The sequence below is a fragment of the Microcaecilia unicolor genome, chromosome 6, assembly GCF_901765095.1.
Source record: "Microcaecilia unicolor chromosome 6, aMicUni1.1, whole genome shotgun sequence".
NCBI classification, from domain to species: Eukaryota; Metazoa; Chordata; class Amphibia; order Gymnophiona; family Siphonopidae; genus Microcaecilia; species Microcaecilia unicolor.
In genome coordinates this window covers 103619468-103646082 of record NC_044036.1, presented here as the reverse complement: position 1 = coordinate 103646082, position 26615 = coordinate 103619468, and the positions used below count along the sequence as shown (strand labels likewise).

The window sequence follows — 26615 nt, the reverse complement described above, 5'->3', positions numbered from 1 at the left end:
GAGGAAGACTGGCAATGCGATGAATTGATAAAATAATAACAGCTATGGATACCATTCTATTGCAAATTAATCACCTGACAAGACCAACAGAGATTAGGACAACTATCCACTGAGTCGCCATGAGCTGACACTGACTCAACAGCACTTAACAACCTTATTGTAATCCCTTCCTTCTACTTACCTGCAAAATACTTTTGGTCTCATTTTACCACAATGCATTAACATTACTCTAAATTGGCAAATGCTATGCATCACAGAATTATATGCAAGGTCGGGTTCAAGAATCGCCGATTACTTGGTTGAGCAGATGCTACAAATGTTCCAGAAGACACGAGACTGCATGCAGAAAATTTGGGCACTATACTGTACATGAAGCAATATGTTTCAGAGCACCGAGCAATGCCTGAGGACACAAATAACTGGCAGTCAGCAAAAGAAAGGCAGAAGTAGATGATGTTTAGGAAGGCAAAGCACTGAGAAAAAGGTATGCCTGTAAAGTCAACACATCAGAACTTACCATCACAAAGACTTGCGTCACTGGTGAAGATAAAAAGTCATTTTTACAACTACTCTTTGCATAATGGGTTTAATTATATATGAAGATGCCTTGGTGAGAAGTCTAAAAGGATGTTTATTTTATAAAAGGCACCATAGGTGCTTATGTGCCTTTATAAAATAGACTCTCAGAACCTTACCCAATAGCAGGTAAATGTTAATGCACAAATGTACATCTGCTCAGGAAAAAAGATAAGTGTGTGGGTGTATCTGCAAATGTACATCACAACTGTGCCTGAACTATGCCCACAGAAAATGCAAGCAAGCAGATCATGTAAATGTAGGTGCACTCTGTATGTGTATTTTTGTGTGTGCAAGTGGCTGCACAATCTTGTAAAAGCTCTTTTCTCTGTGTAAAACAGGCATTAAATGCAGAAAAGGCTTATTAGATTAGTTTATTAAATGTCTTAATATACCACCTTTCACACTGACAACGGTTGTAAGGGAAGGTAAGAAGAAAAGCAGAAGAAGAGTAAAACAGAAAACCCAGAAGCAACTAGCAAGAGAGGTTACGTCTCCGGAAAGGCTTGAGTAAAGACATAAGCTTTAAGATTCATTTCACCTACCTTAAAAAAGAATCCACAGCACAATTTTTCTTCCTCATCAAAACACTCGCCATCACCTTCATCTTCATGTTTCTCTGGTTGTTGCAGACCTGAGAGAGAGACTTCAACCAGATTAGTGTTTTTAGAAGCTGGGAAAACAGGCTCACTTGGCTGGCCTTCATTTGGTGTAAGACGTACAATTTCTGTGACAGGATGGGATAATATATCGGAAACAATACACTTAATAGGCTTGATCTCTTCCACAGATTTTGCTGAATACTGTTTATAAGTTATTTTTTTTTCTTGTTCTTCTTCTGTTACCTCCTCTGGAGGCCTATCTTCTTCAGAGGGAATTTCATTTTTCTGAGACTCAGTTTTAGGCTGTCCATCATCTCCAAAACAAACAAATGATGTGGTTTGAGTCTGACTTGGAGAAAACCTTCTCAAGCGAGGAAGACTATCTACAGACTGTGGAGGTGTCAAAGTGCGATTCAAAGGTGCTATTTTGAGTTCATTTGGCCTAGGAGTCCTTTGGAGTTTATTAGGGAAAGATACTGGCCTCCTGGTAGAAGTCTGTGGAGAACGATGAGATGGGCGGGGAGATTCTACAGTGAATGAAGCACCTGGAGATCCTGATCCACTTGACCTTGCTGAAGATTTAAGCTCCCGAATCTGTTTCTGAGGAGATGGCTGTGGTGGAGAAATTACCCAAGCTTGTTCTCTCATCTGCATCAACATATCTTGCTGCAGGGCTAAGCGTTGCATTTCTTGCTGTAGGAAGTGTAGAGAAGAATTGAGCTTTTCGACAGATTTTGTGTATTCCCCAATTTCACCATCACTTAACATTTCTTCAGTGGGACTTTGCAAGGTCCACTGCTTTTCTGCCTCTATAGGTGTGGCAGGGGACTTTAGAAATTTGGTCTGCAAATATTCATCACTTTCTTGCATTTCTACTGCAGATTTAGCATTAAATTGTTTATTTGTTTTTTGTACTTCTTTTTCTTGAAAGGCTTTTACTCGGTTATCATCCGTCAATGTTTTCTGATTTTCAGCTCCAACTACTTCTTCCTGAAGAGGGGATACAGCATCACCTTTCTTTTTAACTACAGTAAGAAATGCTGTCCTGCCCATTTTTTGTCTCTGCTTGGTAACTGCAGCTTCCACTTTCTTCTTCTGGGCTTCAATTGCTCGCCTTTTTTCTTCCAGCTTCATTCTAAGCTGTACCATCTCAGATGCAAGTAACTGAGTAGTATCTCTTCCTTGTGGGAGGGGATTTTCCTCGGGGACCTGACCCCAAGCAACCACATGAGGAATATTCAGCTCAGAGCCTTCTGGGGTCGTTTTCTGAGAACTGCTTGCACTGCTTTTACTGTCTGTATTGTTCAGTTTCTTGAATTTCTGCTCAGCAAAGCTTGTCATTTTAATACCAGAACTAGAAGATGCGCTGCTGCCAGCTTGTGATTTAATACTTAATGAACTTGTACATGGACTCAGTTGCTCCATGTGACTGCCAACTTGTATATCATACTCCTGATGTGACTTAGCAGGTTCCTCCAAGTCAGAGTCCATGCTCACAGTGTAATCTCTCAAAGAAGAATCCTCATCCATAGTTTCTGGAATGTCTTCCGAAGGGACATGAATTCCTGTATCCACCTCAGTGTTGTCAGTCACAGGACTTAGCGCACCTTTTGTATCTGCAATAATGTCAGGGCTAACTATGGTAAGACCAGGCTGAATCATTTTCATGTTTGAATTAAGGAAGCTCATATCTTGGTTATGGAGAAAAAACCCATTTGTGCCTTGGTCCAACTGCAAATCATGGGGAGGTTTTTCTGGATCATGAATTATCTGTAGAGCTTCTTCAACACTCGGTGTCCCTAGCTGGTTACTAAATTCATCAACAGATGCTCTGTTTTCTAATGGCCCATTTGGAAGCCTGTGTTGACTGCTTTCATTAAGATTCATTTGTTTTGTTACCATAGGCCTACTAATTGTAACAGCACTCTGACCCATTAGATTCTTGTCTTCACTGATATTTTCTGAATCACCTTCTCCATTTACAGGCTGGAAGGACATATTTTTTCGAATATGTTTGGGAATGCGATTAAAGTGTAAGGTGAAACCCTCATTGCTCAAAGACCTAGTAATTGCTCTGTTTGGTGGAGATACATTTTTGCTATTTTCTTTGTCAAAGGAAATATCAAATGAAACTCCATGGACTGAAGACCTAAAAAAAAAAATCATCAGAAAGGTATTATAAAAAGTTACAATCTTATTTTACAGTTATAAAATATTTTCTGTCCAGATCTGACAAAGAAACATTTGTGTTTACCAATATTTTAACAGTGTACTGACTGTACCAGTCACTCATATCAAAACTGAACATTTACAATGCCTTGAGATCTAAATATACAGAAGACAACTGTCGAAAATGGTGTGGAAAAAATTAAGTTGCCTGCAATGAACTCCCTCTATCAGAGAATTTTGAATATAGTTCTTCAAAGTAATCTGACAAACTCTCTCAGTTCAATGCACTTGGAAGGATCAGGTACAGCATCTACAGAGGGTAATTCTATAATGAGGGGGCCGACATTTAGGCACCAAGAATGCATGCGAATGATGAGAATACTGGCATATACACGTGTGTGTGTGTGTGCATACACATGTGAAATACCAATATTCCTGTTGTGCGGTATTCTACAAAATAGTGCCTAAATGCGATGGCATGTTCTGAAGGTGCACATACACATGGGCAGAGCACAGGCGGGACACGCAGTGACACATGTCAATTATAGAATACTATAATATTTGTGGGGTTTTTAAAGCAACCTAGGCATTGGCATTTACACCTAAAATAAAATAGTTGCATTGCTATGCTAGAAAGGATCGATGGCATGCGCTTTCCTTTATAGAATAGGCTCCAGATAGGGGGAAGGGGGGAAATTGGACTTGATATACCGCCTTTCTGTGGTTTGTGCAACTACACTCAAAGTGGTTTACATAGTATATACAGGTATTTATTTGTACATGGGGCAACAGAGGGTTAAGTGACTTGCCCAGAGTAAGAAGGAGAAAGGTACCCCTTTAACGAATTACCCTCATAGTTTTAAGAATTACAACTACATCAATATGCAAGAGAATTTCAAAAATATTTTCCCTTTCAATTCTGAATAACAGAGGTTTACAATCGATTTGAATTTATGAGATTCTATTCAGGCAAGAGGATTTACAGCACTGCAAATCTGTGTACCCAAAATCATTTGTTATCATAAGGATAATAATTACACACCATAAGAGACAGCAAGCCTGACATCTTTTAAATCGTTCTAAAGCATCTACAGTTTTTACTTTTTCCTAATTTGATTATTAAAAAACTAGGGCAGTACATCAATTAAAACTTTTAACCGCACAATTAATCACATAATGTGCCCCCCTCACATTTCTTCCTGTACAGTACAATATATAGATAGCAGATGCTAAATTCTCAAACCTCACATATTTTAATTACTAAACTAAAAATAAAATCATTTATCTTACCTTGTTGTCTGGTGATTTCATCTTTGTAATCATCTCGTTCCCTGTCTCTAGTTCTGCTTCCCTGTGATCCCAGCAGTTCTGTGCTCTGAACTCTGTTGCCAGGGCCTCCTGTTTATTCACTATTTCTTTTTTTCTCCTCCTCTATTTTCTGCCCTATATCCATCTTTCATATTCAACTTTCTTCCATTTTTCTTCCTCCTTCTATCTAGATTCCATCTGTTCCCTTCCCCTCCATTCAAGGCACTACTTCCTCCCTTCTTGTTCTTTTTCCCACCCTTCCATGGGCACCAGCTCCTCCCATTTCCCCTCCTCTCCAGCTCTCATCCCTTTCCCTCCCCTCCATGGGCACCATCTCACTAACCACATACAGCCCCACTTGAGACAGGATGCTTTGGTCTGAGTCTCCTCCCCCCCCCCGGCATATTTTTCTCTCTGAAGCCCCCCCCCCCCCCGGTACTCCAGCAGCTTCCTCTCTCTTACCCCTTACCCCTGCGCTCTCTAGCAGCATTTTCTCTTCTACTGCCCCCATGTTTTCTGGCATTCCATTCTCCCTCCCCCTGGTGACCCTTTGAACTTGACTATACAGATGGCAGCGCTCAACACATGCTGCTTCTCTCTAGCCGGAGCGCTCTCCGTGCTTCTCTGTGTCCTGCAGGCAATAAGTTAGAGAAGGAGGGCTCTAGCTAGAGAGAACATGTGCTTAGCGCTGCTATCTGTACAGGCAAGTTCGATGAGCCCCCAGGGGGAGGGGGGAAAGAATGCGATTAATGCGTAAAAATTATTAATGCAAGTTAAAACACTAACGCATTAATCGTGTTAAAAATGCACTAAATGTGCAGCTCTATTAAAAACTAAGGAAAGTCCTCCAAATCTCCACTTTCTAATGTAACATAAAAATCATTTGTGGTTTCCCTTCAAAACAGCACAACACACAACAATTTGACACATGCAATGTCCAATCAGTTTGGAGAAATAAATGGCTGAAGTGCTTATTGCAATTTATAATACAATCAAGGAGCTTTATTGGCATACCTTTTCTCTTTGGGCCATGTTCCTACATATCCATCCACGTAAGACATAGATGAGGACCTTTTAATTATTCCTATAAAGGAAAGGTAGAAAAGGTAACTTCTGAGAAGCACAATCTAGACTTAAAGGGTGCAGCTATGTATGGAGACATGAAAAATGCTCTGATTGACCAGCTCTGACTGCCTGATCACTGAATGTTCTATCTTTAATATTTTGCAGTTGTGTGTGTTCATTTGTGATCCACAGAGAAAAGTATTTCCTGAATTTCTGGAATATAAGAGGTCAATATTCAGCCAGGGCGGTTAGCATTTTTTTAAACACCAGCTGCCATGGGAAGAAGTTGGAAGGGGGGGGGGGAAGAGTACCGAGTTTCAGGGGGTTAGTGAGGGAAGGTATGGGCTTAGGAGGGAGGCTACAAGAGTCCAAGCCTCCTCTCCTTGATGAGGGTAGGAATTTATTATAAAACTAAGTTTATTCTCTGTTTCTTCAAGGATGCTTTTCAGTACTTGGTATGACTTTGTTCGTTGTACATTTTTTGATTGATGCTTTACTCAATTGTTATAGTACTGATTTGTCTTTCCTTGCCACTTTTGTAGTATTTTCAATAAAATATATTTCGATGAACACCAGCTGCTGCAGTTATACAGATAGCGGCCAGTGCTGAATATTCAGATTCAGCGGTGACTGCTGGCACTATCCTGATATCGGTAATATTCAGACTGCTATCCAGATAGCTGACTGGATAAAGTCAGGACAGACGGTTTGCTGGACTGAATGTCACTGCTACCCATATAACTCCAGGACCATGGATCACCCCAACAGCGCCATTGAAAATCAAGGAACGGCCTCATCGATGGCACTTAGCCAATGGCAGGTACTGTTGGCCACATACATGCCTTTGAATGTTGGGCTGGAAGCTTATTGAGCTGGATTTGAGAAGGAAAAGTACAAATTGGAATTGAGACATCCAGGTCGGGGTGCCTCAAGTTCTGCTAGTATTTTATGTAAAAATTCTTCTTTATTGTAAAACATTAAACATCAACAATATGTCACATATAACAAATGCTGAATTCCATATCCATTGAATTATTGATTATTCAACCAGCCTTTAGCAGCCTCAAGGATATATATTAATATTTGTTTTCCCCTTCCCAAACCCTAACCTAGTCCTCCCATCCCCTTTTGATCATATGAGCAGTCAATTAAGAAGGATACTGTACATCCGCTAGTATTTTAGAAAAGGATCTGATGATTACAGGGTTTGTTCTAAGACACTTGGAGAAATGGAAGTTTATGTGCTGGTTACATGCAACAGGATCATAAGGGCCTCTTTTACAAAGCCGTGCTACCGATTCTTGGTGCGGCAAATGAGAGGAAGCCCATTCAATTTCAATGGGCTTCCTCTCATTTGCAGCGCGGCAATCGCTAGCGCAGCTTTGTAAAAGGAGCCCTAAATCATCAACAGGTCACTCTCTATATATACCAAGGGTTACCAATTGTCCGGATTTACTCGGACATGTCCTCTTTTTGAGGACATGTCCGGGCGTTCGGACGGGTTTTGCCAGTCCGTCCGTTTGTCCAGATTTCTGGACAAACGGGCGGGCCTATCCTAGCCTCCCCTTCTCTTATTTACTATCTACTGCCCTGGTGGTCTAGTGACCTCTTCAGGGCAGGAAAGAGCCCCCTCTTTCCTGCCCGGAGCGCTGCCCTTGCCCTGCATCTTGTAGCTGTGCCAGTCTCGGGATTCAAAATGGCTGCCGAGAGTTGAAGTGGCCTCAGGATGCAACAGCAACAGGATGCAGGGCACGGACAGCGCTCCGGGCAGGAAAGAGGGGGCTTTTTCATTACCCGAAGAGGTCACTAGACTACCAGGGCTGTAGATAGTAAGTAAGGGGAGGAGAGGTGATGGGGGGGGGGGGGCAGGGGAGGGGAATATGTGACCCGGGGAGAGGGGAGGGGAATATGTGACAGGGGGTGGGGTGAGGATTCGAAAGGGGCGTGGCAGGGGGGGCGGGACATGTGTCCTCTTTTTGAGAGGACAAAATATGGTAACCCTATATATACTTATATTATGAAATAGCAACAAATGTATATGTGCCACAACAGAGGTGATCTCCACTAATCCCTCTAGTGGAGTGCTACTCAAAAGGAGATTTTTCTGCAACCAGGGAGCAGGTGTAAATTCAAGGGATGATCTTTCTGAAATGGAGAATCCAAATGTGTATTTTAGGCCTGCCCAAGTCCTGTTCAAAGTATGTCCAGACCATGCCCCCTTGCCAGATGCATAATTTAGAGTTTTAGAAGAGTATATTCTAGCTTTGAAAAATCAGGATTTAAACATTTATGCAATATAAACATCTAAATGCCTGTTCATGCACATCTAATACCCAAATGGCATTTCCAAAAAAAAGCATCTTAAACAACTAACTGGTGAAGACTGGAAAAGCGGACAACATCCCTATCATATTTTGTCCATAACAACCTGCAATGGAAAAAAAGCCCAATCACCTTAATTTGTTTTCAATATTCTCCAAAACTGAACTGAAAGGGATGGGCTGTAAATTCCCAAATTTTCAAAAACTAACTACAGTTAATATGAAAAGGGATATAAACAAAACACTTCTCAACAAATCTTCTTTAGTCTCTAAATATCATCAGTGGACTCCTTAGTAAGCTTCTCTGTTATCATTTGTTGAAAAGCTGCAAAAAACTAGCAGTGGAAACTAGGCCAGGAACTCAGCTCACACTATTGATTCTCAAGTTGGAATTGTTCCTTTTTTCAGCAATGACAATAGTCTCATTTACTCACAAGCACTGCAACAGGAAAAAAAAACCCCTATTTGCCTCTCTTGCTTTCCACTAATGCAATTAATTATTTAGTTTAAAAAACTTATACCCCGCTTACCACTAACTGCCGGATTCTATATATCACGCCTTAATTTCTGCACAGAAACTGAAGCGTATTCTATAACAATGCAAGTAATAATTAACTAGCTAATCAGCGCTGTCAATTGGATGTTAACAAGCAATTATCAGCACTAATTGGCATTAAGATTTACGCACACAACTCACTAAGCATGTTCTGTAACATGGTGCACGTAAATTCTAAGTCGCATAGATGAAAAGGGGGCATGGCCATGGGAGTTTCTAAAATGTATGTGTATTGTTATAGAATACACTCACTCTGTGCCTAATTTAGGCGTCAGGATTTACGCCAAGTAAAATGTGGCATAAATGGCCACGACTAAATTTGGTCGCGTAGAGAGGCACTCAGTGTATTCTAAATACCATGCAGAAATTTAAGTCTATTCTATATAATTTAAGCATACTTTAGAAAATATGCCTAGGCGTATTTATTTTTCCACAGGGAATTTTCAGGCACCATATATTGAATCTAGCCCTAAGTAGCATATGACAAACATGCATAATTCAATAAAAACAAAACACAAACTACTACTACTACTACTACTACTTAACATTTCTAGAGCGCTACTAGGGTTACGCAGCGCTGTACAATTTAACAAAGAGAGACAGTCCCTGCTCAAAGAGCTTACAATCTAATAGACAAGTGAACGGTCGGTCCGATAGGGGCAGTCAAATTGGGGCAGTCTGGATTCACTGAACGGTAAGGGTTAGGTGCCGAACGCAGCATTGAAGAGGTGGGCTTTAAGCAAAGACTTGAAGATGGGCAGGGAGGGGGCTTGGCGTAAGGGTTCTAATACAGACACCTTCTGTTCTTACTGATCAATCATTTACACAGAAGGAAAAGCCTGCAAAAATAAATGAGTTTTTAAAACCTTTTGAACTTCTGCAAAGTAGAACCAAAAACAAGGTGTCCTGGAAGCTTAGTCCATAGCAATGGAAAAAGCACATTTTAACATATCATCAGTATAATGAATGGTATTAAGAGCCGAAGCAGCCATGTTATTCTCATTAGGCAAGAAAAGACCACCCCTGCAGCAAGGTAAATCTTTAACATTCCAAACTGTTTACAATAGCATTAAGGCCCTTATTAGTTCAATAAGTACTAAACTATCCTCGAGGGTCGTTACTGGACCAATAACTATACACTCTGTCAGGCCATGTTGGTTAAGTATTAGGGTATTCTAAGATTTTACTTCGCTTTTTGACTCCTCAGATTAAACCAGATTCATATTAAGTATACACTGATTTGTAGAAGCATGCATTTACAATCCAAAACCTGAGCAGTATAATTTCATATTAAAAGAGAAAATCAGAAAAATAAATCAAGCTGACAAATACTGCAGCTTACCTGAAGCATGTGATTGAGGTTGGTGTTCCGGCTGCCTATTGGGCAAAGGAAGAAGAGATGGTGAAAAGGTTGAAAGAGTTGAGAGAACCACATTTTAATATAATATAATCATAAAATGTAGGCAGAAAGGGGGCGATAATTTAATGCTTATTCTAGTATGGTGCTAACATATTAAAATAATTACTGCCTGCTAGTTCACAATTCACATCTGATACCAAGAATTCTCAGAAAATCATTATTCATACGTGCTACAGTTCTTACCTACTGAACATAGCCATACAAGTGCTAAAATGCGAAAAATCCTGTTCTTTCTAAAACAAATTGGAGAGACACTTTAAGGCAGCCTTTTTACGAAGCGGTCTCCAATTTCATGAGGAAAGTGGGCCCAGTATTGCTGTGATTCAGTTGTTTTGCTTTTTTGTCAGTTGCTGCGATTTGTGCTTCTCTCGCTAGCTGTTCTGGTTAAAATTCTAAAATAACAGCTCTGCTATGAATACCACACGCATATTAACTCAACTGTTGAATTACAGCTAGGACAGTATCTTCTGGAAGAAATGAAGGTACGGTACAAACAGATGACACTGGCTACAGTAAACTGATTACAGCAGTATACTTCATCCCTTTATGGCACTCATGCTATGGTGATATTTATTCTATTTGATCGTCTTCCTCACTTCCTTAAACATTTCCCAAGACATCTGCCACAAATGACTCTAGGTCTATTCCCATCTTTTATCAATAATATCTGTCACCGTAAAATAATTTTCTTTCCTCTGGGAATTTGCTTGTCGGGGTTTCTTCACAATGATATCGCACACTTTTTCTGATTCAATTACATTTAAGGGGTGCATATTAAGCATGACACGCTTGAAAATGCATATATTTGACCATCCTTTACCACCTTCCTCAAGTTACAGGATATTTTTTAGATTATCAAAAATGCTGCTCAAGGGTCCAATAACTTCCATCCCACAGTCTTGCTGTAAAAGTCACAGTTTAGTCTGTGGCTATGGGAATTTTTGATAGTGTGTTCACGTAAAGCTCAAACAGGAGAAGAATGAGACATTCTGTTAACGAGGTACATCCTGGTTAATTAGTGCTGTCATCTTTTGGGGGTCCTTTTACTAAGCAGTGCTAAAAAGCGGCCAGCTCTGTGTTTAGGGTGTGGGTTTTCCACCCACTGCAGCCACTTTTAGCGTGGCAGTAAAATAGCCGCATTTCTATATTTTTCATTAATGGCCACATGCTAATTTCCCAATTAGCACGAGGCCATTACTGCGGGAGCCCTTACCACCACCTATTTAGGCAGTACTAAAGGCTCCCACGCTAACCTTGAACTAATCGAGCGGCACACGCCTACTCTTCACCCATACACACACCTCTTGTGCCAAAAAAATAAAAACTATTATTTAGTGCGGGAGTAATGCACACTGATGGGCACACCACCACGGGATGCCTCAGTGCGACCCACTGCAGTGTTTTTTGCCCTGCAGTAGGCATGCACTTCCAATGCAAGTTTCTCATTAACTAGCATCCATCGAGCAATAGGCCAATTATTTTGCCCCATAGAGCACCACTGTTTCAATACACAAGCTTGTGTGTTAAATAATGACAGGCATTTCTGGCAGTTTGTTGCTGTCAGAAGAGAAGGGAATTCTGCTCTGGAGCTGTCATCAATAAAAATTAGATCTGGTAACAATTTACATAAGGGGTACGAAAAGACAGATAGCTGACTGGGTTAAATTTTGTCTGTGGAAAAAAAATTCTGCAACGTAGAGAACCGGCTATAAACAAATAACCTGGCTATTACCTGGCAGCAACATCAGAATTAGGTGAATCTTCTACAAAGCTTCTCCTGGTAGCGCTGTGAACATGAGCTGAGGAATCATTTTTCACAGTTTCTATAAAATCTGCTAAAACAAGAGAAAGAAATTTCTCCACACAGACCTTTTAATTTTAACATTATAAGATATGAACATATGGGTACTGGGAAATCTCATTCATTTGAGCTCTTGCATTGAAAGGACTTCCTCGTATCTGTCTACAGACATTTGCAGCATGCATGTATTTAATCCAAATGCAGGTTCAGTTTCAATCTATATTAACAGTGGGCTCTATCAGGAGTTGGCACAAGACTTTTTCTCACTGAACAATCCTATAACACAAATGCTAACATTTACGCACACCTTAGGCGCGTAAAGGTTTAGAATAATAGTATTTACATAAATATGTGCGCACACATGCCTAAATTCCTCCTAAGCACTAAACTTACAGAGTATGTATTTACAAGGGGTGTACTCATGGGCAGAGTATAGGTGGGGCTCCAGCCTACATATGAAACTTACAGAATACTGTAAGTTACACATGTTTCTCCAACACTTACACCAGCTCTGCTAGGTGCATATGTACCCGTTAGGCTAGGTCACTTTTAAAACAAATAGGAGGAAATATTTTTTCACTCAACCAGTAGTTAAGCTCTGGAACTCATTGCCGGAGGATGAGCTTGGACAAGTTCCTGGAGTAAATGTCCACAGTATGTTATTGAGACAGACATGGGAAAGCCACTGCTTGCCCTGCAATCTGTATGATGGAATGTTGCCACTATTTGGGTTTCTACCAGGTACTTGTGACTTGTGTATATTCCTTCCTATAATAGGCCTGTAATATGGCCCTGCTAGCCCTCAGTTTTCCTAGCCTTGCTGTCTTTTCAGCATATTTTTAGTTTATTCTTGCAGCTGCATGTAAGTTACAGTGCTTTCTCAGTAAATGGAAAGTACATGTTACATGTCAAGGTGACAGGAGGAACCGAAGCTATGTGGCCCATATATGGCAAATACACATGGATATAACTTTGATGGTGATGAGAGACTGAGGACCCTGCAACTCCCAAGATGTTACAACGGAAATATGTGTTCAGAGTGGAAGGACACCAGGTGTTTTATAATATCTACTTGCTTGCTACATGGTTTTTTGCACGCTGTGAGCATGTGTTACTGATAAAGAATTAGCCAATTGTCACAAAGTATGCACGTGAACACAAGTAGGAGAGGATGGTAGAATACATGAAATTCCCATTTTTGTATATTACTATATTGTGTGATGGAAGGAAACAGGAAAATCCATATATGACCATAAGTTAGTTTAGGAGAAATCACATGATTTGGGAGAAACGAAACTTACAACAGTATATATGTGATGGCTGAGAAAGTTTTAGCTGAACAGTTTTGTTATTCAGTCTTTGCACCTGGCTTTTCTGTGTGACAACCTGCTCCAGAAAGTACAATTATTTTGCACTGGCTTAGTGAGATACCAATAAAGATTTTTACTGGTTGCGCCTATATCTAAGTCTGATTGTCTCTCTTATTCCAGCTTCTAGGGCTGAAGTGCTTCCCCCTCCCCAGGGGCAAGGGACAGGATTACACACCTGGATTGGCCACTGTTGGAAACAGGATACTGGGCTAGATGGACCATTGGTCTGACCCAGTATGGCTATTCTTATGTTACTCTATAAAGGAAGGCAAGTGCCTATGTTCCTTTATAATTAAGGCTGCTACCAAAAGTCCTGCTACAGAATTGCTGTTCTATAAGAGGATGCCTATATTTGGGAGCCTATACTATAAAGAACTGTAGGAACCTACTTTTTTTTAGCAAGAGGTCACTTGCACCAGCCATAGAGCTGGTGTAAATGCTCAAGCCTAGATTGCTGAAAAACACATAAATTATAGCATTCTATATTTTACGCGAGTAACGATGGGGCCTTTTTTTTTTTTTTTTACTAAAGCTTAGTGTGCGCTAACAGAAATTAGTGTACATTAAGTGCTGCATATCCTACTTTATAGCTATGGACCGTGTGGCATGTAGTGCATGTTAAGCTTTAGTAAAAAGGTCCCATGAGCCCTGCCCATACTTTGATCACCTTCAAACTACACCCATCACATCTAGGTGCCATGTTACAGAATAGGATGTAGCTGGAATATTGGCCTTTATATATTTTCTTTAAAGAATTACCCCCTATGGGGAGAGCAAAGACTCATCCATTATGGTCAGCAGAAGAGAGATGTCCAACTTTGGCACTCAAGGGCTACAAACAGGTCTGGCTTTCAGGATAACCAAGCTATAGAAGTTAACCCTATTCTCATAATAAACATATGCATATATATTTCACAAATATTAATAGTGTATCTTCTGAAAACCAACTTTTGTGTTTGTTTGTGTGTGTGTGGGTGTCTCTCTCTCGACTATGATTTGGCTCCTCTATTTAAATCAGTCCAGAGGAAAGGATTTCTACTCAGAGTGGTTAAACTATGGAAGATGCTACCAATCAATACACTCCAGTAAATACTTTCAAATAAGTCAGTAGAAGTATTACTAGATATTCAGATGTTAATGGTAGACTAATGGTTCCCAAACCTGGTCCTGGAGGCACCCTAGACAGTCAGGTTTTCAGGATATCCACAATAAGTATTCATGTGAGAGATTTGCATGCACTGCCTCCACTGCTTGCAAATCTCTGTCATGAATATTCATTGTGGATATCCTGAAAACCTAACTGGCTGGGGTGCCTCCAGAACCAGGTTTGGGAACCACTGTGGTAGACCCTGATTCAGTAATTTGCATGGTTGGGAAGAGAGGAAGGATAGTTTTATCAGCTTAACAAAACAGTGATTGGACATATTCCACAATGTTTACTGCCTCCCTAATAATTTTACCCAAGGTTGTAAGCAACCAAACTATGTTCTTATTAAAAAAAAAATTATTTAAACCTTATTTGGCTAGCTTGAAACACTGTCCTAACAGCATGTACTGCTAAGTACAACGCATTAAGGAGTAAAACTGGTGATCAGATGGGCTTTGCAGCATTGTATAAAGAAGGGGCAGACTAATTAGATCATCATATTCTCAGTTTCCCTTAGCCACCTTCTACTCTTCTAGGCCCCCGACTGAATCTGACAGGAGGTTTCATGTCATTGCAATGGCTCCACGTAATGGAGAAAATTAGCTGTGCAATGCAAGTCATGTTGATTAGCATTTCTGAAGAGAATGTAGTACTTTGGAGTTGTACCCAAATTAGACTTTGCCCAAGGTGTTATGCTATGGCTGGACCATGGGGCCAAGCCAAATACTGCACCATTAAATAGAATTGTTTATGTTAAACTGCTGCCTAGAGAATGACACAGGGACAAAGTTTGTCTCTGTCCCTATGAGCTTTGTCCCCCGCCCCCATGAGCTCTGACTTCCGTCTGCACAAGCCTCAAACTGGACAATGTTGCCACATTTAGACTGACTCTGGACAGAATTTCTGCATGAAGGAAGCCCTTCCCTCATTATTTAATACCCCACTGCATTCCACAAAACAAAAGGAGCAAGTTCCCACATGCTATCTTCTAGGCACAGGAAAAAAATGTTAAAAGCTCCCAGGTCTCAACCTAATTAAATGAATTTAAAAAAAATTGTACTTATAAATAATAAGTTTGATTGTTAAGCACCCAATACTCATAACATGTCTGGTTTGGTGGCCCTTTACTAGGTGAAAACATTTCTGCAGGAATACAGGGAGTCCCTATAACTAGCCTCATCCAAATGACATGATGATTTACAATTTAGAACTAATTACTACTCCAACGGATGAAAACCAATACTTCCTCTTTGTACATCCGTATGCTGCATAAGCCGGCATGCTTGAAAATGTAAGTGAGATCAAATAAAAATGCTACCAACAATAAAGAACGACAACGTGGACAGGGCAGCTCATAGGTTTGCTTACTTTGTTTGGATGAATGGGGAAGACAGCTGAGCGGAGGAGAGGGAAGGGAGACTATTAGCCTCATGGGCTTCAGTAATCATGCCGTTTCCGGTTCTCAATCTAACCTCCTTGGTCAGCTCTTTCCTACTTGATCCCTTACGGCTCCCTGCACCGCTGTCCTTCTTCAATTTTTGGGCCACCAGCAGCGTAAGTAAGCACACTGCCTTTCCTGCAACCACCAGCAGCATTTCACCAAGGCCAGCTCTGTGGCCTTCCTCCTGTCAAGTCCCGCCCTCTCTACTGCAAATTCCTGTTTGACACTAAGCAGGAAGTTGCAGTAGAGAGGACAGAACTTGACAGGAGGAGGGCCATGGAGTTGGCCTATGTGAATCGCTGACAATGCCAGCTGATTGCAGGAAAGTGTAAGTTGTGACACCCGTGAGGAGGAAAGGATTTTTTTTTTGCTGCAGGAACAAGGCTTTTTACCATTCCCGCGGGGTGGTAAAAAGTTTTGTTCCAGCATCCGCAGGAATTGTTTTTCAGTGTTGCCATTACTGCAGATTTATCAAGGTATATTGGCAGTAATGGTAGCTGTGTCATTCTCTACTGCTGCTTGGAAAAAAATGTGGTTGTTTTAGCAAGAATCATATAAGTTTGTTATTGCATTAACTGAAACGCTATTTGTACGATGTGTACTGTCCTGTTTTCCTAAAGTCAACTGACTCTAAGAAGCACTCAACAATTTGAATGTTTTTCTTTTAGTGATCCATCAGCACAAGCTAATTTCATTGTAGCAACATCATAGATATATTAGGATAAGTTGTTTTACTTTTTTTCACTTTTTCAAATTGTATATCAAATGTTTTCGTTAGAAAAGAGAGCATGTTTTTGCATTTACTAATAATAAAATAAATATGAGATTCAGAAGTTGTATTTATACATATAACTTATATACCGCGTTCTGTAACCAAAGCTAATTCTAATGACCACTTTTCATGATGTCCTCCAGTAAAGAACCTAACTCGGTGGTGCCCAAACCTGGTCCTAGAGGCACCCCAGACAGTCAGGTTTTCAGGATACCCACAATAAATATTCATGAGAGAGATCTGCATGTACTGCCTCCACGGCATGCAAAACTATTTCCTGAATATTCATTGTGGGTATCCTGAAAACCTAACTGTCTGGGATGCCTCCAGGATCAGGTTTGGGAACAACTGACCTAACTGGTATCTCAAGTACAAATAAGATCATGGCAGTAAAAATCTTTATTTGTATTTACTATATCACTTTCTCTGGCGAACAGAACATTCTGCAACTAAAACATAGCTACTATAACAGAAAAGGGGTTTTTTTTTTGGGGGGGGGGGGGGGTGCGGGGGGAGAAGGTGAAAATAAAAGACCCAAAAACAAAGAAACCAAAAGCACAGCTTCCTCAGGCACAGGCCAAAACTGAACAGAGGTCTGTTCATCGGGACTTTTCAGTTTCTGGGAAACAGTTTTTGAGAGAAGGAACTGTATTATAAAATTCAAACAGAGATCTTTTGGGTAATAAAGGATCATGTTTTTTGCCTTGTATTAAGACAATGAAGAGAAACTTAGGGACATCAATTTAAAAAAAACCTGTTTTCCAGATAAAACAATGTTTTACACCCAGGAATAGGCTTTTAGAGAATTGTCCTAATAATATCCAGGTAAATTTATGTATATATAGCCTTGTACGTGCATATGTTTACTCAGACCAAGGGCCCTGTTTATTAAGTCGCGCTATAGGTGTGCTAGCGTTTTTAGCATGCGCTAACACTAGAGACACCCACAGGAATATATGGGTGTCTCTAGAATTTGCGAACACTAAAAACACTAGCGCACTTTAATAAACAGAGCCCTAAGCAAAGGCATTTCCAAGAATAGGGCATGAACGAATGTCAATTAACCTTGGAAATTTAATTATTTATTTCAAATTTCTATTTCGCACAATCCTGCATTCTTCGCAAATTTATATACACAGTAGTAAAATACATCACAAACCTCAGATCAAAAACAAAACGCATTTCAAATAACAAATTAGTGGGTGCCATCAAAGGGGTGTCCCCTAGAGTAATTTTCAAAGTGGAAATATGCACATAATTTCATTTTGAAATGGGAAAAATCTGAATATATTGACACATTTGTGCAATTATAAAATCACCCCAACAGGTAATTTTATAATAATTCGCCTATCTTGTGCATTGCATATGTGCACAGATAAACTAATTTTCAGAGGGAATTTGTGCACATAAATTTATATCTGCCCTTTGTCATGCACAAATTCCCTGATTTGTTTATGCACATCAGAAAGGACATAAGCTTGATTTTGTTGCTTATTCTAAGATTACTGGGTTAATTATCTTAGATCATATATACTGGGACCAGTTAATATAGTCTGATCATTACATTCTCTCTATCTGAAGTTTTTTAATGTACGGATAAAACCTGTTAGTGATTATTCTAAAAGACTTCAGGAAAGGAGGGCCGATCCAATTAAATTTTGGAATGAAGATTCATCTGTAATTTGTAAAGATATGCAAAATTTTAATCTTAATGTTTGGGAAGGGATGATTAAAAATACTCTGGAATACTTATTTGAACAATGATTTTCCTCTGCTTTGTAGTCTTTGGTTTTTAAATTTGTTTTTGAATCATTATTTTATGTGTGATTAGTTTTTGGTAACATGCATTTTTTAAATTGTAAATTCCTCCTCGTTATTGGAGTTTCTTTACTATTGTAAATCGCTTTGAATCCTTTAGTAGTATAGTATAATACATAATTTAAACAGGTGGAAAATGAAACTATTCTCGGTACAGCATGCATGCTCTCACAAGAATTTATACCTGCTCTGAAGTTAGTATAAATGCTTGCGTGTACATGAATACATCACAATACCATTCCAGCCCTACTGAAGCTTTTCCTTCCAGAAATGCCTATGTACGGTCTGTGTAAAGGTAGGATCACTCTTCCAGTATACCTACCTGCTTACATACATGCTTGGCTGTGCAACTTTGTAAGAGTCCTTTTCCATACATAAAAAGCTTTATACTTGGAAAAAGCTTTATACATTGAAAAAGCTTTATAAGAGTGCCCCCATATTCTGTGCAGACTGTACCGAGAGTTGTCTTTGGGGGACAAGGATGCCAGGTCCATTCAGTTGTAGGGGCAATAACAGGCTTATTTGCCATGCACTGTGCATCCAACACCACTATCTGGAGAGAGGTTGTCTCCCTAATTAGTATAGCAGCACCTGTCTTCAACAATGACTGGTGTCACTTTTAAGCATTTTTGTGGTGGTCTCATCAAGGGGGTCTTTTACTAAGGAACGCTGGCGTTTTTAGCACACGTTAAATGCTAAAGACGTCCACAGCAATACATTGGCATCTAGCATTTAGCTCGTGCCTATTTTTAGCGCATGCTAAAAACATCAGCACGCCTTAGTAAAAGACCTCCTAAATCTTTATGAATACAAAGGTTGGTATTGTCCATGATTTTTTTCTGTGTCACAAATCACAACAGAATGATAATGAAGGGCATGTGGAACCACAGAAACCAGTTTCGGGGGGGCCACTCAACTGGGACTGCCTTGAGAATCCTGTCACAGAGTGGCACTTAGCTATAGGACTACAATCTCTGTGAGATGGCTACAGAACAATGAGGCAGAGCACTATTCCACAAAAGAAACAGTGCTGCAGTGCAGCGTGTTCTGCCTACGCTCCTAAATGATGTCGCATTGACCGTCTGGGTCCAGGTTCACCCTTGCTTTCACTTGATAGGCGTTAATTCAATGGGGCCAAAATCTGAGAGTCCCATCTAGGGTGATTCCTATGTATTTTCGATGAGGTTCATGGTTAAAGTACCTTCTACAAAAGGTACTCAAGTTCATTCCCATGACCTTTACTGTTCAAATGAAACACCAATATCATCTGAAGCACAGATTCCAGGTTCAAAATATTCCAATATGTTCAAATCAGTTGTGAGCATTCTACTTGTTTCCTCTAGCACTGACATTCATGCAAATAGTGCAATGTCACTGGGAAATCTTCAGTATTCCCATTCTGATCCTTGCAAGAGGCTTCACTCCATGTAGCAGGCCCCCTGCTATTTTACTTTCAAGACACTCCCTCCAATGTTTTGTGTGTGCATGTCTGTCTTATAATGCAAGCTTCAAGAAACAGGGACTGTTTAATGTGCTTGCCTCCAAATGCTGCATACACCTGATATTGCTCTACAAATAATAATAAATTTGGTGCATGGTATTATCCACTGGATATACATTTGAGCGCCAATGTAGGCACTGACCCCTAGGCAACCAATATATTTTTTTAACTATTTTCTTTGCAAAATTGTGACCATCTCTGGGAAAAGGTGACTAAAGTTTCCATAAACAAAAAAATGAGTTTTTAATGAATTCTGTCTGAACAAACAATTTGTAATACAACAGTCCAAGCAAACCCCATCCTTTCATGTGAAAAAATAGAAAAAGTTACAAAAATTCAAACATGTAACTTTTGCAGACTGCTTATGGACCAATGACACGAAAAATCAGCTTTTTAACATGTTGGGGCTGCTAATTTAGTCACCAGTCATAATAACTGAAATTACCGTTTGTATTAATTCTCAAGCCATTAATTTTATAGATTATTTCTGCTGGTAGCAGAATACTTTTCTGATTAATCTTCACATGCCTATTCAATACACACTGACTGCATGGACTTGAACTGTATGCCATGACATGGCATTTTTTTCTGTATTGTTTTTAGAATTTATTTATTTATTGGGATTTATTAACCACCTTTATGAGGAGATTCACACAAGGCAGTGTACAACAAAGTACAGTTTAACATAAAACTTACAATTTTGTTAACAGCATAACAATAGTAAAATGACCAAATATAAACAAATACAGTAAATGATGTAAATTTGAAAACAACAAATTGAATCCTAGCATTAAACAGAATCAAATATATACACATTTAACAGCACTGAAATTCAAATAACACATGTCAGCATAATACTACTCAACTACCTTCACATGGCTTTACTTCTTGCATTTTTTATGAAATCACCCTAAACTACTGCATACAAGATATTCACTGTGTTGCTAAATGTAAAATTTAAAGAGGGAGGAAAAAGGGCTTCAGTGATGTGTCACGTCTCAGATAACTTTGGACTAATAACTGGGCAATCTCTTCACTAACCCCAAAATACCTCCTTTAATTTATATTTAACAATTTTTATTATGTTTTCATTTTGTGCTAAGTAGTTCTACTAATCTATATTTTTATATATCCAGTACTTACCTTGGTTTAAAAAGTGCGAGGCAGCTTTTAAACCAAGTGCAACACTGTTTCACAGCGGCTTCTTCAGGAGCGGTTATAAATGCAGCAATCACAGTACTCGTTCCATTTTGCACATGTAGTTTTTGAGATTGTCCTGGTCAAGTGAGCTCTTTTTCAGTAGGGGGCAAACCATAGCTCTTTTTAGTGTTGTTGGCTGCTGCCCTTCCACAAAAGAGGTGTTAACAATTTTAGTCGCCCCTTCAAACAGACTTATGCTGGCTGGTTGTACTGTCTTTGTTAGGCAGGGATTAAAAGGGCAGGCTGTAGGCTACAGGCCTTTCAGAATTTTTTCAAGAGCTTCCTCTGTGACCTGGTTGAATGAGTCCCAGATAGCTGTGCATGGAGGGGAAGAGGAATTTTCTTTTCATTAGCTGGTGGGAGTTTTGATGGGACTGTCTGCAGGTCCTAATGGAGACCTTTAATTTTGTCGGCAAAGTATATGGCAAGATCATTACTGGGAAAGCTGGTTCTGTTATGGGGTTTGCAGTAAGCTGTTTACTATTTTAAATAGTAGCTTAGTTGAATTTGCAGCTTGTTCTATGTGTTGAAAGAAATATTGTTTTTTTGGCTGTTTAAAGTCTAGCAGCACATTGCCATGTGTTTCTAACAGTTGAGCCTGTCTTCATCTAGTTGAGATTTTCAACATTGATGTCCTTGACGCTTAAGGACCCATAGTTCTGGGGAGAACCACGAGGACGTCGTTTTTTTCTAATGCCATTGCTAAGAATGCATTCCAGATCTGTTCTGACACTGTCATCATCTTTTCATCCACAGACATGCAAACAACTCGCTTCTTAATTTTCAAAATGATTTATTTAATGAACTTACTGTAAGATGAAATGAGTTGATACCTATACAAAGCCTGGGTTCACACAGCTGGGATAAGACTGTCTGAATAATTTGGCTGAATTTAGTATGAAAAAAATTAATGTATTCTTGGAGTCTTAATGAAACAATAGGTGCAGAGTCTATTCAAAGCCTTAAGACTTTTGAACCACAGAAAACAACTTCCCCAAGACGCTTTGCTTCTTGGGGTAACCAACTGGGATACAGGAAATGGACACAGATTGTATCAAATAGGAAGGTTAGAAGTAAATTTAAGGGACTGAGATTATACTCCACATACCATGGTTTAGGAGCGAGATTCATTCCTGTAATGGTATGCTCAAAACTAACCCATTTGGAGAAAATGACCTCCCCCCTCCCCCCAAGAGAAATGGGGAATTAACCATACATGCTTCTCCTGACCTGCTGGATCAAAGGTTATAGACCCTAAAGGCTATCTGACTCGATTAATACAATCACATACCACAGGTTGGAAGTGTAAAACAAATGTTTAGAATGTAAGCTGTACAAACAGAACATATAATTACTTTTTGACACAATTTTTCTGACCGGGACATCCTTTTAGATGCATTCTGGTTTCTTTGGGCCCAATATTCAACTGGCGGCGATCAGCAATTTGCTGACCGCCACCAGCGTTAAACCTGGAAATTCAATTCCAGGCCATATTTGGGCACCAGCCTTGAATTTCCAGGTTTCCAACGCAGCTAAGAAGGCCCCCCAAATAGCCAATTTTCAGTTCAGCACTCACCAGTTAAGTGCCGGTGAAAATTAGCGGTTAGCCCAGAACAGGCGGTTTAACCATCCAGGAGCCGTTCCAGGGCCGGTTAAATCACTTTCAATATCGACCCCTATATTCTTAACATCTATGCTGTTCTGTGTTGTGTCAATAAATTCTTCCATTTTCCTAGAAAAATGGGACTTTGTGTCTATATGTTTATTTTAATCTCCTTTTAGGTATTTTATTTTCTCTAATGACATTATTTCTTCTGCTTTGGTAATTCATTCTGTGTGTTCTAGGCCCTCACGCAACTTCCACTGTCTTGGTCCTGTTATTCTAACTGCTAGACCTAGTTACAAATTAGTTGTTTGGAACTTCTTGGTGTTCTTTTATCCTCTACACAGTAGTAGGAACAGTTTGGGGTCTAAGACACTCATAAAAACATAATAGCCATAGTGGGTCAGACCAATGGTCGATCTAGTCCAGTATCTTGTTTTCAATAGGGACCAATCTAGGTCACAACAACCTAGCAGAAACCCAAATAGTAACATCATTCCATGCTACCAATCCCAGGGCAATCAGTGGCTTCCCCATGTCAATAACAGACTATAGACGTAATCCTCCAGGAATTTGTCGAAACCGTTTTTAAACCCAGATAAGGTAAACCTTATTACCACATCCTTTAGCAACAAGTTCCAGGGCGTAACTATTGGTTGAGTGAAAAAAATATTTCCTCCTATTTGTTTTAAAAGTACGTCCATGTAACCTCACTGAATGTCATGGAGTTTGTACTCTGATGATCTTTTTTAGCCTTTTATTTACTTCTTCCCAGTAGTATATAAATAATGGTTATGCCCACTATGTGGAAAAGCAACTCTTCAGTCTGTCCAACATCGTAGAATGTTTGTTGTTCACATCTTAACGTTTTTCTGGCATTAAGTATAGCCCACAGACCATCTTGTATTGTGACTGTGCTTGCTTAGAAAATGCTGTTCTTTGCTGTTAAGAAATGTATGCAGAGCTGGCGCTGAGAAAGTTTGTAGGGGGTTGTCCTTGAGGAAGCTCGTGTAGCGAGCGAAACATGTCGGGCATTTGAACCCCTTGGCCCGACTAATGAAAGTTTCTAAAAGATAAGTAAATCAAGTAATAATTATTGAAGGAGTTAAAAATTAATATGAGAAAAGTGTACCGGTGAAGATAATTGACGCTCTAGGATACCTCCATGTAATTCCTATGAGGGTGGTGGATGGTGAGTGTCACTGAGGTCACTTAGTAGAGACTATTCAAAGAAAAGCAAATTAAATATATATTTCTATTTATCAGGAAGTTGAAAATTTGGGAATTACTTTACACTTTTATGGAAGGAAGGTGGATGAACTTTAACTGGATAGAATGATGTTTGAATGCTTAGAAAATGGAGCATTAGGGGTATATTTAACCAGTTGTTCAAAGCATCAGTGTGGTGGAGTTTTATTGCGCCAGTTCTCTAAAAGGCTTTTATATATTTTAAATAATTATCCTTTACAAAATCTCAATATTCAATAGAAGTTATATTTACTGGCAAATGCATAGCTCTTCTAGCCATTGAGATCGCTCTGCTGCTGCCTGCAGCGCTTCCACATGGAGGTGAGAGGCGCTGTCATGTCAGTGCAGGGGGCCCTATACAGAGGGAGGCAGGAGTGGCAGCGGCGATGTCGGGGATGGGGGGGGGTGGAGGTTGGTGCGCCGGCGATGTTGCTTCGTCTCCAGGCTCCAGCGGCCAGCATCTGTTTCCCTCTCTGTTCCACCCTCTGGTGTCATCACGTCTTGTCGCGAGGGCAGGACAGAGAGGGAAGTCTCTACTGTGCATTTGCGGGTGAGTCGGTCACTTGTCATTTATATAGTTAGATATTCAGCACTGCTGCCTATGCATGACTGGTGTTTAAAAAAACAAAACATGATGACTACTGGGTCTGAATATTAACCTGCCTGTTTTTCAATAAGCACTGTTCTATCTAAAGTGTGGAGGACCCTCAATGTGTCTCTTGCATGGTCTGTTTTCACAGCAAAGCACCTGAGCTGAAAATATTAGTAATAAGGCATTTGGGTCTCTATTCTATTTTTTAATCACATCTTTTTCAAACAGGTGCACCATATTAACAGTCCCTTTCAGTTTCAATCTGTTTATCAATTCTCTGAATTCTATTGTATTGAATAGACTGAAATATTCTACATTATTGTATTGAGCTTGTGATATAGTGTTTTCCATATGTTAATCACAGTTCTGGAAAAAAAAAAGGCATCTCTCAACAGCATTTTCCATTCTGTTTAGCTCCCTCTTTGTTAGCTATGGCTCCAAGAAGGGACTTTGAGACTACATTTCACTGGCACCCATCAAGCATCTCAAGGAACACCTAGCCAGTCATGGTTTCATGATACCCACAGTGAACATGCATGAGATAGGTTTGCATACAATGGAGGTAGTGCATGCAAATGTATCTCATGCATATTTATTGTGGACATCCTGAAAACCTTATTGGCTAAGTGTGTCCCAAGAACTGGGTTGAGAACCCTTGATCTAGAGGTTGGTCATAAAAATATTTGGCCTCCTTAAGCACTTACAGGCTATAATTGAGAGTCCATGTTCAGTTGGTCTCATCCCCACAAAACTTGCCATTTCTTATCAAGGTACTAATGATCCTGGGAATTTTATGGATTATTTCTTGAAAGCTTTGGTGATGATACACTGATGATGAATCTATAAAGGCAGTTCCAGCCTTCAGCTGTTTATGATGCTCTGCCTCAATGGGGTAAGTCAAAGAACACAGTCAGAGCAGGTTCTTCCCTTTCTACACCGTGGACATGTTTTTCAAAATTCATACTATGAATTCATATTATTTACTATGTAAGCCGCATTGAGCCTGCAATGTGTGGGAAAGTGCGGGGTACAAATGTAATAATAATAATATTACCAGTGGAAAGACTGTAAAATTACGACAACCTTAATTGGTCCCTTACTTGATTATTAATGTTGATATACTAGTTAAATACAATTTTCCAACAAGGTAGCAAGATAATGTGGCAAGAGTAAAGCAAGTACTCAGATACATCACCTTGAGGATCAACGGCACAAGGCTGTACGAATGAAGGCTTAACAACTTCAAACCACCAAAACAGCTCTGCCATGAATACCAAATAATTACCCTAAAGAAGTTGGAAATAATAAAAAAATGGCGTTAAGAGAACAAGCTAACAAAAACCACATTCCATCTTACAATTAGAACAAAACTTAAATAAGTGTTTTCTAACCCTGTGCTGGAGGCACACCTAACCAATCAAGCTTTCAGGACATGCATATATATGAGATAGATTTGCATACATTAGAGACCTATTACCTCCAGAAGAGGGTAGGGAAACACTACTTTAGATTTACATTAACATTTTTACAGGCAATCACAACAAAAGTTAAAGAAGATTCATTCTGCAAGCCTGACCACACATCAAGATACTATATCGGGACAGCAATCGGTGCTAGTTTGTTTAGTTTTCTTACATTAGCAAACAAGTACATGCAAATCATATAGATAAAAAACCAAACACAGGCAACCTTAAGTGGTAACTATCCTTAATCCACAGTCAAATTATACTACATTTGATAAGTGGAGAAGTGGCCTAGTGGTTAGAGTATCAGTCTTGACATCCAGAGGTGGCCAGTTAAAATCCCACTGCTGCTCCTTGTGATCTTGGGCAAGTCATTTAACCCTCAATTGCCTCAGGTACAAACTTAGATTTTGAGCCATCCTTGGACAGGGAAATATCTAGTGTACCTGAATGTAACGCACCTTGAGCTACTACTGAAAAAGGTATGAGCAAATCCAAATAAATAAGATTTACTTAGTACTTTCTATGAAGGGATTGAGCAATATCTCCTGGATGTGGTGTGCATTAAGGGCCCCATTTTATAACAGGATACTATTTGAGAAGTCCAAAGAGGTGCAAGTGCTCCACTTCAAAATTTACACC

The 26615-nt window shown here is 39.7% G+C and overlaps 1 protein-coding gene across 3 annotated transcripts in view; it reads right to left on the bottom strand.

The window, feature by feature from the left end:
• CAMSAP2 (calmodulin regulated spectrin associated protein family member 2) overlaps positions 1 to 26615 on the bottom strand; it is a 260298-nt gene that overhangs the window by 41136 nt on the left and 192547 nt on the right. For 2 of the 3 annotated variants that reach the window (XM_030205237.1, XM_030205239.1), the window contains exons 7-11: positions 25706 to 25796; positions 11750 to 11852; positions 9940 to 9974; positions 5670 to 5739; positions 1122 to 3327 (exon numbers count right to left, since the gene is read on the bottom strand). In XM_030205237.1, coding sequence (XP_030061097.1) covers positions 1122 to 3327; positions 5670 to 5739; positions 9940 to 9974; positions 11750 to 11852; positions 25706 to 25796 — 2505 coding nt within the window. The remainder of the gene's footprint in view (positions 1 to 1121; positions 3328 to 5669; positions 5740 to 9939; positions 9975 to 11749; positions 11853 to 25705; positions 25797 to 26615) is intronic. The other variant, XM_030205238.1, reaches the window with a different exon arrangement.